This window comes from Narcine bancroftii, chromosome 4 (genome assembly GCF_036971445.1).
Source record: "Narcine bancroftii isolate sNarBan1 chromosome 4, sNarBan1.hap1, whole genome shotgun sequence".
Lineage (NCBI taxonomy): Eukaryota > Metazoa > Chordata > Chondrichthyes > Torpediniformes > Narcinidae > Narcine > Narcine bancroftii.
This window is the reverse complement of record NC_091472.1, coordinates 104467937-104480757: the sequence shown is the minus strand read 5'-3', so window position 1 is coordinate 104480757 and position 12821 is coordinate 104467937. Positions and strand designations below refer to the sequence as shown.

The 12821-nt window shown below is 39.8% G+C and overlaps 1 protein-coding gene across 17 annotated transcripts in view; it reads left to right on the top strand.

The window, feature by feature from the left end:
- The window catches only part of syne1b (spectrin repeat containing, nuclear envelope 1b), a 665691-nt gene that overhangs the window by 500569 nt on the left and 152301 nt on the right, over window positions 1-12821 (top strand). For all 17 annotated transcript variants that reach the window (XM_069932310.1, XM_069932313.1, XM_069932309.1 and 14 more), the window contains 3 exons: window positions 1794-1949; window positions 10651-10806; window positions 12006-12176. In XM_069932310.1, the coding sequence (XP_069788411.1) occupies window positions 1794-1949; window positions 10651-10806; window positions 12006-12176 (483 nt within the window). The remainder of the gene's footprint in view (window positions 1-1793; window positions 1950-10650; window positions 10807-12005; window positions 12177-12821) is intronic.

The window sequence follows — 12821 nt, the reverse complement described above, 5'->3', positions numbered from 1 at the left end:
AGTTACAAGGGAAGGTTAAACAAGACTTTATTCCCTGGAGCAAAGAAGAATGAGGGGAGACTTGATCGAGGTATTTAAAATTATGAGGTGGATAGACAAGTATAAATGTAGGAAGGCCTTGTCTACTGAGGGTGGTTGAGATACAAACCAGAGGACATGGGTTAAGGGTGAAAGGGGAAAAGTTTCGGGAGGACATGAAGGGGAACTTCTTCACAGAGAGAGGGGTGGGAGTGTGGAATGAACTGCCGCTGAAGTGGTGAATGCGAGCTCAATTTTAACATTTAAGGAGTATTTGGACAGGTACATGGATGGGAGAGGTATAAAGGGCTCTGGACTGGCTGCAGGTCAGAGGGACTAGGCAAAAAAAAAAGATGATTGGCACACCTGAAGGGGGGCCTGTTTCTGTGCTGTATTGTGCCATGGTTGTAGGCTGCAGGGTAGATTGACAAGGATGCTGCCAGGACTCAGGAGCCTGTGTTACATGGAGAGTTTGAGCAGGCTAGGCCTTTACTCCTTGGAGTGCATGAGGATGAGGGGTGAACTCACAGAGGTGTACAAAATCATGAGAGGAATTGATTGGGGGAATAGAGAGTCTTTTTCCCCCAGAGTAGGGCAATTGATAACCAGAGGGCAGAGGTTTATGGTGAGGGACTTAACAGGTACCTTAGGGGGTAAGATATTTTATACAGAGGGTAGTGGGTTTATGGAAAAAGTGTCCAGAGGAGGTAATCGAACCAGATGCTACTGCAACATTTAAGAAACACTTAAACATTTAAACATGGATGGTATAGATTTGGAGGGATATGGGCATGGGCAAATTGGGCAAAGCACCTGTTTTCATACTGAATGACTCTCGGACTGTTTTGTGAAGTATTTATTTTTCCCATACTAACACAGCAGTTTCAAATCCATGATTAACAGAGCTTGCAACCAAGCAATGGGTCATTGCAGACTTGGAGCCCCTAACAGCAAAATAATGAGATGGATTTTTCTTTCATCCTTCTTAGATTTCAGTCCAGTGTTTTACAATGTATGAATTGGCACTTTTGAAATGTAATCATCAATATTATCAGTAAAATGGCAGCAAAGAGCTATATGATAATCTCCCATAAGATGTCAGCGTCCCAGTGATCAGTGTATTTATTGGTGGAAGAGTTATTTGGCTGAGGTTAACTCTCCAACTGCTCTTTAAAATACAGTCTGGGGATCTTGTGAGAGAAAGCAGACACAGGGCCTTTGTTAAATATCTCCTCCAAACAGCAGCTCCTTGGACTCCGGCACTGCCCAAGAACGTCACTGGAGCATCCTGTTAAATGTTGTGCTTCCATTCTTTGGAGTGGGAATTCAATTCACAGACCTGAAAAAGAAAGAAACATGTGAAACTCACCACCATTCTTCCATTTGTTGCCCCCAAAACTCTTACATCAGGGAGGCTGAGGCCAGGAGGCATGTGGAGACAGCTCTGGTAGTGTCCCCATCCTCACTTGGAAATGTGCCCTTCATCATTAGGTTTCAACTCTGCAGCACTCTGCCTTACAGCACTATGGGAATGAACTCTTTCACCTGAACAACCGCAGTAGTTCAAGATAGAAAGTGTCTCTTCACCCACTGATTTGAGTGCAAGTGGGAATGGCCAATGAATGCTGGCATGCCCAGATCCTGGATAATGAATTTCAAAGAAAGTTAATTTGTGTTGTAACATACAGCGTGTTTAAAAAGGTGATTGCTAACTTTGCCAGGTTCCAATGGAGTTTAATTATTGGGCTGTAATGAAAAGATTTTTTTGTTGACAGATTAGTTCGTTGGAAAGCTCATTTGAATCGTGGACAGAGTATGAGAATAATATACAGTGTTTACAAACGTGGTTTGAAACTCAGAAAGAGAAGATAAAGAAGTGGCACTCCATCGGTGATCCTGCCACAGTCCATACTTCTCTGAAGGACTGCCAGGTAAGCAATTAAACCCCAACCATTTTACATGGTCACTGAGTATCCAACCAAGTATTTGGTGTGAGCTGCAATCTTGCGACTTGTCAGCTTTCTGAAATGGTACAGGATCTTCTTGCAAAGGGAAAATTGAGATCTAGCAGCAGTGTTACATGTTCAAAGGCTTTAGATGGATACATGGGAATTTGGGGTTAGGATTTGGGGAGTTGGGAAAACTTTAGGAAGAGTATCGGCTGTTGGTCTTGCTCACTTCTGCACATTCAGTTCTGATGGAGGAGAATAGGTGGAGATGAGCACGGTCTGCGATTGTCATCTTTGATCATTGGTAAAAGATGATGACTCTGGAAATCTAATGTGAGGACAGAGCTGCTCTGTGGAAAGAGAAACCAGTTCAAATCTCTCCACAAACAGCCCCCCCCCGCCCCATCCCCCACCAGCTTCTCGGCTCTCATGAAGGGTCTCAGACTTGAAACTTTATCTCAAGGCTCCTTCATTATAATGTAATCATTCAAAAAATGTGATATCCACGGAATTTCCTTCTGTCTGTTATAAGGCAGGGAAAGAATTGCCATTAGTATTGCCCAGCACCCCTTACAGTAAGAGAGAAAGAGAAGCAAAGGAGAGTCCCCTCAGAGACACTGAGTGTCTATGAGTTCACTTCCAGCCCTTCTGCAGACACTGCAGACAGACCCCTGTTCAATCCTTTGACAACCTGAGCTTCAGTTCCAAAGCTCCCATTCAATCAGGAAGCCTTTGGAGCCCACAGCCCTTTGGGAATCCTTCTGCCCACAGCACCCTCACAAAAGAGAACTTTTCTCTTTCCATTGATGCGTCCTGACTTGTTGACCTTTTTTTTTAAACTTTATTTATTCGTTCAAAAAACAAATAATATGACATATGCAGCAGTTAAACATGAACATGAACGTTTTTTTAATGTGTATATATACATATATAAAAAAAAAAGAAAAAGACCCCTCCCTTCAGCCAACTCTCCTAAGGAGAGCCATAAAAAGAGAAAAAAGAAAGAATATTATAGAAAAAGTTAAATATACATATTGAAATCTAGTCAATATAAATTGAAATGTAAATATTCCGAGTATAACAGCCACTTATTAATAAAAAAATTATAATGATCATGCGAAACATATGTAATTTTTCCCCATTATTAAACAATATTTGATCTCATTATGCCATCTATTAATATCAATCATATTTGTATCTTTCCACGTACTAGCAATACATTTTTTCGCTACGGATAAAGCTAAATATACAAAAGCAAGCTGAAACTTATCTAATCCCAAACCTTTCAGAGGTTGCAAACTACCCAATAAAAATACTGTTGGATCTAAAACTATTTTAATCTTATACAGGTATTCTAAAAACGATTGAATTTTCTTCCAAAAATATTATATATGTATACATAACCAAACAGCATGAAAAATAATTCCAACCGTATCACCACATCTAAAACACAAATCTGATTCATTAAAACCATATTTTCTTAATTTTTCAGGTGTCAAATATAATTGATGTAAAAAATTGTAATTAATCATTGCATAATGTGCATTTATCAATCTAGTTACACTATCATAACAGATATCTAACCAATCATCTTCAGAAAAAAATAAAACCAATATCCGCTTCCCATTTAATTTTAGATCTATCCCAACCCTTTTTATCCATACCATCCTGTAAAATTTGATACATAGATGAAATATAACCCTTCTCTGGTACCTTCATAAGAAAAGTCTCAAATTTAGTCATTTTGGGTAAAATCATATCTCTACCAAACGTACATTTTACCAAAGATCGAATTTGATAATAAAGAAAGAGTTCTTATCAATACCAAAATCTTCCCTCATCTGATTAAAAGATAAAAACTTACCCTCTTTAAAACAATCTCCCAAATTTTTCACACCTTTAAATCTCCAATGCAATAAACTTTGATTATGTATTGAAAAAGAAATAAATTGATTATTATACAGTGGAGTCAAAGCCAATAATTTACCCTAGAGCCTATCATTTTATTTTTCTTTATCCATAACTTCATTAAATGTTTTAGTATAGGCACATTATATTGTTGTAACAAATTTATATTCCACCTAAACAAAAATTGATGTATTTCAAATTCAGAAATACTTACCATCTCAATTTTAGCCCAACTCGGAGGCCGTACCAAATCTATCAATGAACTAATAAATTTAAGTTGGGCTGCTTCATAATAATTTTGAAAATGTGGTAAACGTAGTCCCCCTAACTCATATTTCCAAGTTAATTTATTCAAAGCTACTCTCGAAAATTTACCCCTCCATTAAAAACTCCCTAACCATTTTATTCAAATCTCAAAAAAAAAATTTATCAAGTAAATACGGAATAGATTGAAACAAATATTGTATACGCAGAAAGATATTCATCTTAATTGTATTTATCCTACCCATTAAATTAATAGGTAAATCTTTCCATTTAATCAAAACAGTTTTTATTTTTTTCATTAACAGAGCATAATTTAATTTATATAAAGATTGATAATTAACATTCAAAATTATACCCAGATATTTAATTTGATCAGTCCACTTCAAATTAATAATATTCTTATAAACTAAATAATCTCCTTCACTTACCGGTAATATTTCACTATTTTTTCCAATTAACTTTATATCCAGAAAGACATCCATATTGTATTAACCACTCCTTCAAGTGCAAAAGTGACTGAACTGGGTTTATTAAATACACCAATACGTCATCAGCAAATAAATTAATTTTATCCTCCTCATCTAAAACTTTCATACCTTGTATCTGTGTATTTTGTCTTATCAACTATGCTAAAGGTTCAATCACTAACGCAAACAAAACTGGTGATCTAGGACAACCTTGACGAGTTGATCGAGTTAACTTAAAAGATTCCGAAATCAAACCATTCGTCAATACTCTAGCTACCGGTTTACTATATAGAGCCCTAATCCAACCAATAAAAGAAGGACCAAACTTAAATTTCTCCAAAACTTTAAACAAAAAATTCCATTCAACTCTTATCAAATGCTTTTTCTGCATCTAAGGATATCACCATCGGGTGATCTAAAGATTGTCGAAATCTATTAATCAAACTAATCACGCACATAATGTTATCTGAAGCATATCTATTCTTTATAAAACCTGTTTGATCCATATGAATCAACTTTGGTAAAAATTTAGCCAATCTATTCGCTAATATTTTAGCTATTATTTTATAATCTACATTTAACAATGAAATTAGTCTATATGAAGATACTTTCAAAGGATCTCTATCTTTCTTTGGAATTACTGTAATTAAAGCACTAGAACAAGACTTGGGTAAATCATAATGTTCTCTAACTTGACATAATACATCCCTAAACACTGTAGATAAATCATCATAAAAAATTTTTATAAAATTCAACCGAAAATCCATCATCACCAGGCGATTTACCATTCGGCATTTCCAGCATAGCCATTTTAATTTCCGAATCAGTAAATGGTTCTTCTAACTCCTGTATATCTCCATCCTCTAATATCGGTAAATTCAACTATGATTTAAAAAAATCAATCATCTAGTTTCTTGTTTTCCTTCAGATGTATATAATTTTTTATAAAATAAATAAAATTCATCATTAATCTCACGAGGTTTATGTAATAAGAGAATTCCCTCTAACAGCATTAATAGTCCTCAATCTGTTCTTTCTTTAATTGCCATGCCAATACCTTATGTGCTTTCTCTCCCCATTTGTAATAACGTTGTTTAGTCCTATTAATCACACATTCAAATTGATAAGATTGCAAAGTATTATATTTCAATTTCAGCCTAGATAATTCTATTTATGATCTTCTGTAGCATCTTTCTGAAATTCTTTTTCTAACTCATCAGTCTGTTTCTCTAATTCAAGACTCTGATTTAATCGATTCTTTTTTATTTTAGAAGTATAACTAATTATTTGTCCTCTCAAATAGGCTTTCATAGCATCCCATAATACAAACTTATTGTGACCAGAATTAGAATTTTCTTTCAAAAAAATTAATTTGTTTTTTTCAAAATAATCAATAAATTCCATATTTTTTAACAACATTGCATTAAATCTCCAATGATAAGCTATTTGAGTTTTCTCAGAAGTTTCATATGTAAAATATTAACAGAAATGATCTGAAATCACCCTAATTTTATATTCCGCTTCTTGTATTTTCCCTTGTAAATGTGCCGATACTAAAAAGAAGTAAATCCTTGAAAACAATTCATGTCTAGATGAATAAAAGGAAAAATCTTTCTCTGTCGGATTAAGACGTCTCCAAATATCTACTAAATTAAGATCTTTCATCAACGCTTGGACCTGAATTGCCATCTTGGATTTTTTAACTTTCTTCGGAGATTTATCTAATAAAGGTTCCAAAACACAATTAAAATCACCACTAACTAAAATATTATCATTAGCCTGACCCAAACATAAAAATGAATCTGAAATAAATATTTCATCATCTGCATTTGGGGCATAAATATTAAGTAAAGTCCAAAATTCACTAAAAATCTTACAATTCAATTTAAGAATACATCCTGCCTTTTCCTCCATTGATTGTAATTCAAAAGATAAATTTTTATGTATCAAAATTGCTACACTTTTAGCTCTAGAATTAAATGAAGAAGAATATACATGCCCAACCCAGTCCTTTTTTAATTTCACACTTTCCTTCACATTCATGTGTTTCTTTAATTCTCGAACATTAAAAGTAGCAAACCTCAACTTTGACATATCTTCTTCTTTGGCTTGGCTTCGCGGACGAAGATTTATGGAGGGGGTAAAAGTCCACGTCAGCTGCAGGCTCGTTTGTGGCTGACAAGTCCAATGCGGGACAGGCAGACACGGTTGCAGCGGCTGCAGGGAAAAATTGGTTGGTTGGGGTTGGGTGTTGGGTTTTTCCTCCTTTGCCTTTTGTCAGTGAGGTGGGCTCTGCGGTCTTCTTCAAAGGAGGTTGCTGCCCGCCAAACTGTGAGGCGCCAAGATGCACGGTTTGAGGCGATATCCGCCCACTGGCGGTGGTCAATGTGGCAGGCACCAAGAGATTTCTTTAGGCAGTCCTTGTACCTTTTCTTTGGTGCACCTCTGTCACGGTGGCCAGTGGAGAGCTCGCCATATAACACAATCTTGGGAAGGCGATGGTCCTCCATTCTGGAGACGTGACCCATCCAGCGCAGCTGGATCTTCAGCAGCGTGGACTCGATGCTGTCGACCTCTGCCATCTCGAGTACTTCGACGTTAGGGATGAAAGCGCTCCAATGGATGTTGAGGATGGAGCGGAGACAACGCTGGTGGAAGCGTTCTAGGAGCCGTAGGTGATGCCGGTAGAGGACCCATGATTCGGAGCCGAACAGGAGTGTGGGTATGACAACGGCTCTGTATACGCTTATCTTTGTGTCCATCAGCCAGCTCCCCACCATGACTACCAGCCCTCCCACATCTCCATCGGGCACACAAAACTCAAAACGGTCAACCAGTTTACCTATCTCGGCTGCACCATTTCATCAGATGCAAGGATCGACAATGAGATAGACAACAGACTCGCCAAGGCAAATAGTGCCTTTGGAAGACTACACAAAAGAGTCTGGAAAAACAACCAACATATCTACTATTATTACTAAATAGCAATAATATAAAAACTCAAATCAATGTTTATAGGCCCTCTAATAGAAAAAAATCACAAATTAAAAAAAAGAAGAAAAAAAATCCCCCCCCCCCCCCCCAAAATAACTACCAAAAGGTAGTAATCCCCTGAACAAAAATTGGGTGTGGGTCGCCCACCAGTGGCTGATGACTAGTAAAGAACTTGGTGCAAATCTCTCCCTCCCCAGCCAAAGAGTCAATAACATCAAAATATCATAATAACAAAAGAAAAAAATAGAATAAGAAAATTCTTCTTTTCATCTAGAAGATTCCAATCTCGAAGATCCCATTTCAGAAGGAGGTAGACTCTTTCCATTTCCGTTTTTCCCATTTCTGCCATTTCTTCCGTTTCCAGAGCAACCAGATTTTTCTTTAGGAGATAATAGTGGACTACGTCTTTATCCTCTTATATCTGGCAATGAATCAGCAAAAATCATTGCTTCACGATCAGTTTCAAAACACCAAAATTGATAGTCTCCATGAAACACCTTCAACACTGCAGGGTAACGAAAAGTAGACTTATAACCTTTACGCCACAAAACTTCTTTAACTGGATTGAATCGACTATTTAAAACTCTTGCCAGAGAGGTCGAGATTACACGTCTAGACTCTACGCCATCTTGCCACACCCCCCTGTTGACCTTTTTTGAGAATTTTTTGTTTTTATTTTCATCTAATGATGAGAACATCTGAAATTGGAGCGAAAGGGGGCCATGTTGATCGAGCCTGCTCCACCATTCAAGAAGATCATGGCTGTGGACTCTGCTCCATTTACATGCCTTTTCCCCATACTCTTAATTCCCCAACTATGCAAAGATCTATCTGTCTTCAAAGGGGCATCCTCTACAACTTCCTTGGGTTGAGAATTCCACAGATTCTCTACTCTTTATCTCTTCTCATAATTCTACTCCCTTGAATCTTAAGGCTATGTCCCCAAGTTCTAGTCTGAAGTTGTGAGTGGGGAAACAGGTTTGGTAGGTTTCAAAGGCAAGGATTCTGGACACAGTTTTGATGGGGAAGGATTTTATATATGGAAAGCAAGTGTAACAGATACAGCCCACACACAGTTTATAGCAGCTGTGGGAAAGTAAAAGCAGACAATTAATAACCAACGTGGGGAAAATAGTGTGGGAACAAAACACACACATACAATGAACTGGTACATACAGAGATCAAGGAAAAATCACTATGATGCCCCACCACCCCTTGTCTCAGTGCAAGGCTCTATGCTACAAGGGACACTAAATACTCCCAACCCTTTTAACAGTAGACATCTTACCAACAGTTTCCCCAGCACCCTTTCACATTTCTAGGCCTGGAGTGAAACAGGGTAGTCCCAAGCTGGCAAAGAGAGAGAACTAAGAATACATGGCACCTTTCTAGTGCTGGAGGGTCCAGCCCAGGTTGTTAGCCAGTTACACCAGCCAATGGCCCAAGGCCAAGTACAGACAGGCTGGAGAGTCCAGTCCAGGTAATTTACGTGGTACCAACAGCAAGGTGTGCACTAATGGGTGGGACGGAACCAAACTTTGATTGATAGCTGGTGTGTCCTCTGACTTGGTGTGTCACATGACAGCTACAACCCTTCCCAATACAGAAGTTTAATACTAGTTTTTCCCCCCAGAGTTCCCTCTTGAGGGGTGCTTCTAAGAGACCTTGAATATAATTGGAGCACAAAAAAAAACCATAGACCTGGAAATGTGAAATAAAATGTGAAAATCTTGAGAGGAGTCAGTGGGGAGGGAAACACTTTCCAATTTATTGTACTCCACTGAGTGTTCCCAGTGTGGTCTCCATGTTGGAGAAACCAAATGCAGTTTAGCTGACTGCTTGGCAGAACAGCTTCATTCTGCAGAGGGTACGAGCTGTCAATCACCTGTTATTTTAATTCTCAATTCAACTCCCACACAGACTTCTGTCTTTGATCTACTGAGCCCAATGAACAGCACTTCATCTCCCATCTGAATATGTTGCATCCCTTTTGATAATATAGAATTTAACAACTTCAAGTGACAATTTAAAAAATAGAGGGACTAATGTCGGATTAGTTGGGTGATGGTTAGCGTGAATTCAGTGAACTTAAAGGCCTATTCCCATCCTAAGGGATGCTACTATTTTTTCTGCCTGGTCCCGCCCACCCCTGCACACGTGGCTGTACCTGTCTTTTTGTGTCCTTTCTGTGTCTAAATGCCAGTTTTAAAATAACACATTACCGTAGCAACTTTTTGGTCTGCAAACATCTCCTCTGTTCTTTTCACCATTCCCACCTTCCCCTCCCCCCACCCCCCCACTCCATGCAAGTTAAAATCTTTTAAGGACCCACTGGGGACTCTGATGCTGGGAACCTGGAGTAATAAACAGTCCTCGGGAGGAACTCAGTAGGTCAAGCAGTGTCCATGGGGGAGAAAGTATGGTTGGAGTTTCAGGCCTCAGCCCTTCACCAAAACCTTGATGCTACTCTAGTTTCTCCAGCCAGTGGTTTGTTGAACTTGTTGTCTGACTTTTCCACTTCAGAGGAAGTATCCTTTATCCAGAAATGTTACCTCAGTTTCCCTCCTCACTGATATTGCATTCACTGGTGCAGCATTTCTGGAGGTCAGCCAATATACAGGAAAGGATAGTCAACGTTTTAACCAGAAAGCCTTATCAGGACTAACTGCGGCCCGAAACATTGGCTATTATCTTTCATGGATGCGGTCTGATCCACTGAGTTCCTCCAGTTTTGCTCCAGTTTTCCATCATCTGCAGTTTCTCCTGTTGGCCACCAATTCTGGTTTTATTCAGCATATAAATATAAGATGGCCACGGATAAATCTAATAAAGAATTCAGGTGGAACAAATGTTATTCAAATGGTGGTTCAAATTTGGTTTCAGCAGTTACCGTAGATAGATTTGAAAGAAGTTGGTTAAATACGTTAAGTGAAAAAGGAATGGGGAATGATCTGAGAATGGTTGACGTAAATGGAGTGGGAAAGGGCTTGTGAAGACATGGGCACGGCCTCTTTCTCTGCTGTAAATGATATGAAATTGTCATTTTTCAGGAACTGGAAAACATGGTCCGGGTAAAAGAAAAGGAAATGGAAAAGGTTGAACAAAGTGGACTACTCCTGATCCAGAGCAAGAAAGAAGAGGTCTCCAGTACTGTTATGGATGCTCTCCAAGAGCTCCGTCATTCCTGGGCTCATCTGGACCAAGTGGTAAGGAAGTTTTGAATGATTATTAGAAAGGTGTCTTGTATTAGAGTGAAATGAATTTCCATTTGCCAATAGCCACATGACCTCAATGACTGGACACTATGTCATTTAAAATGGACAAATAATTGTTGTAAGCTTAAGATTCATGTACATAAGTACACAAAGCTCATCGATGCTTACTTGGTACCATTAGCATTGCTTGCTGTTCCCATCAATAAGAGAAGTAAAAGAGAATCCTTTATAGAGACACTGAGCGACCATAGATTTGCCTCTAGTGCACCCCAAACATCTGCAGCCGCACAGTCTCCTGTCCATTCCAGCAGTGACCCCAAGTTCCCAGTTCTAAGCCTGCGATAGTATCAGGAAGCTACTAACTCTCCTTCATGCCACTGGTACAATCATGAATCATGATTCTGATACCTGGCTCTCACAAGCAAGTCTCCAGCAGCCCACACCCTGTGTGGATCTGATTGCCGAGCCCCTTGCTGGTCCACTGCTGTGGTCACTTTCCCTGCTTCCAGGCTGCTTCTCTTCAGCGGGGTGGGGAGAGAATAATTTTTCTCTCTCTCCCTCTCTGATGCCCTGTGCCGGTGCGTTGATCTCTGGAGCCCAACCCTTTGAGGTTGGCTGCCGAGCATGGGCACTGCCATCTTGAATAAGGACATCTGTGGGTTCTCCAATGTTTACAAAATAGTATGCTGTTGTCCCCTTCAACAGGCCATTTAAAACCTTTGCAGGGCCATCAGTACCACAATCGGGCAGTAGGACCCCGTGGAGCAGCACTGTCTCCGCTTCCTGCAGAAGGGCCCTGTGGAGGAGAGCTATGTCTCTACTTCCTGTTCTTCTGGGCAATGAGACCCTATGGAGGAGCATTTGGTCTCCACTCCCCGCTCTCCCAGGAAGTAGGATCCCATGAAGGAGCCCTGCATCTCAGTTCCCTGCCCTCTCGGGCAGTAGGACCCTGCAGAGGAGCTCTCCCAGGTCCACACCAGCGACAGTGCTGCCATTTTCAATCAATATTGCTCATCTTTATCAGGTAAATGAAGGTAAAGGTTCCATTATTGTCACATCAAACTAAATTTAGAATGTAACACACACAAAGCATACATAGCCCAGCATATGTTTATTCTGTGACATTTGAGAGTTTCCTGCAAGAGGTCTTTTATCAGAGGACCTGTAATCATTGTTGATCATATATCTAGGTTGGCCAGCTGAAAATCGCTCTGCTGTCAGTCCTGGACCAGTGGATTATTTACAAGGGAACCTCTGAAGAAATTAACAGACAACTGATGGAGACCAGCTACTCCCTTTCTCGCTTCCGTTTGCTCACTGGCTCTCTGGAAGCCGTGCAAATCCAGGTGGACAATCTGCAGGTAAGGGGATAACATTGAGCCTGGGGTGTCCTTGATTTAAGTCACCCAGCTGTGCAACTTGAGGACATCCTGTTGAGTCAACGGATGATTCTTGTTCTGTCTGTAGTTCTGAATCAGCAGTGAGCAGAGGATGTGCCAGCTGATGAGCAATAACCATGAATAACATTGAATTCAACAGTTCATTGGGCATCATTGGAGCTTCTATGGTCCCTGTGCTATTATCTTGCCCTGATGCAAGTGTCATCGAACACCAGAACTAGGAGCAGGGATAGACCCTCTGGCCGCTCGAGACTACTCCACTGTTGACCAGCCTGCTCTGCTGTCCAAGGCTTTCTTTGTTTCTACTGTCTATCCCCCTTGTTGTTAAATTCATCCTCCCCATGAAACCCATAAAAATAGTGTCTAGTTTTTACGATACTCTTGTATCCTACAGTGATGTCATGTTCATGCCATTTGCTCATTTTCACTTCATTGGTGACAAGGTTGTGGGCTTGACTCTCGCTTGAGCATTTAATGTAGGCTCATGAAACAATCTGCTGGAGAAACTCAGCAGGTCGAGCAGAATTTGTGGGGGGGGAAAAGAAGTAGTTGATATTTCAGGCTGGAAGACTGATGAAGGGCTCCATCACGAAATGTCGACCATCA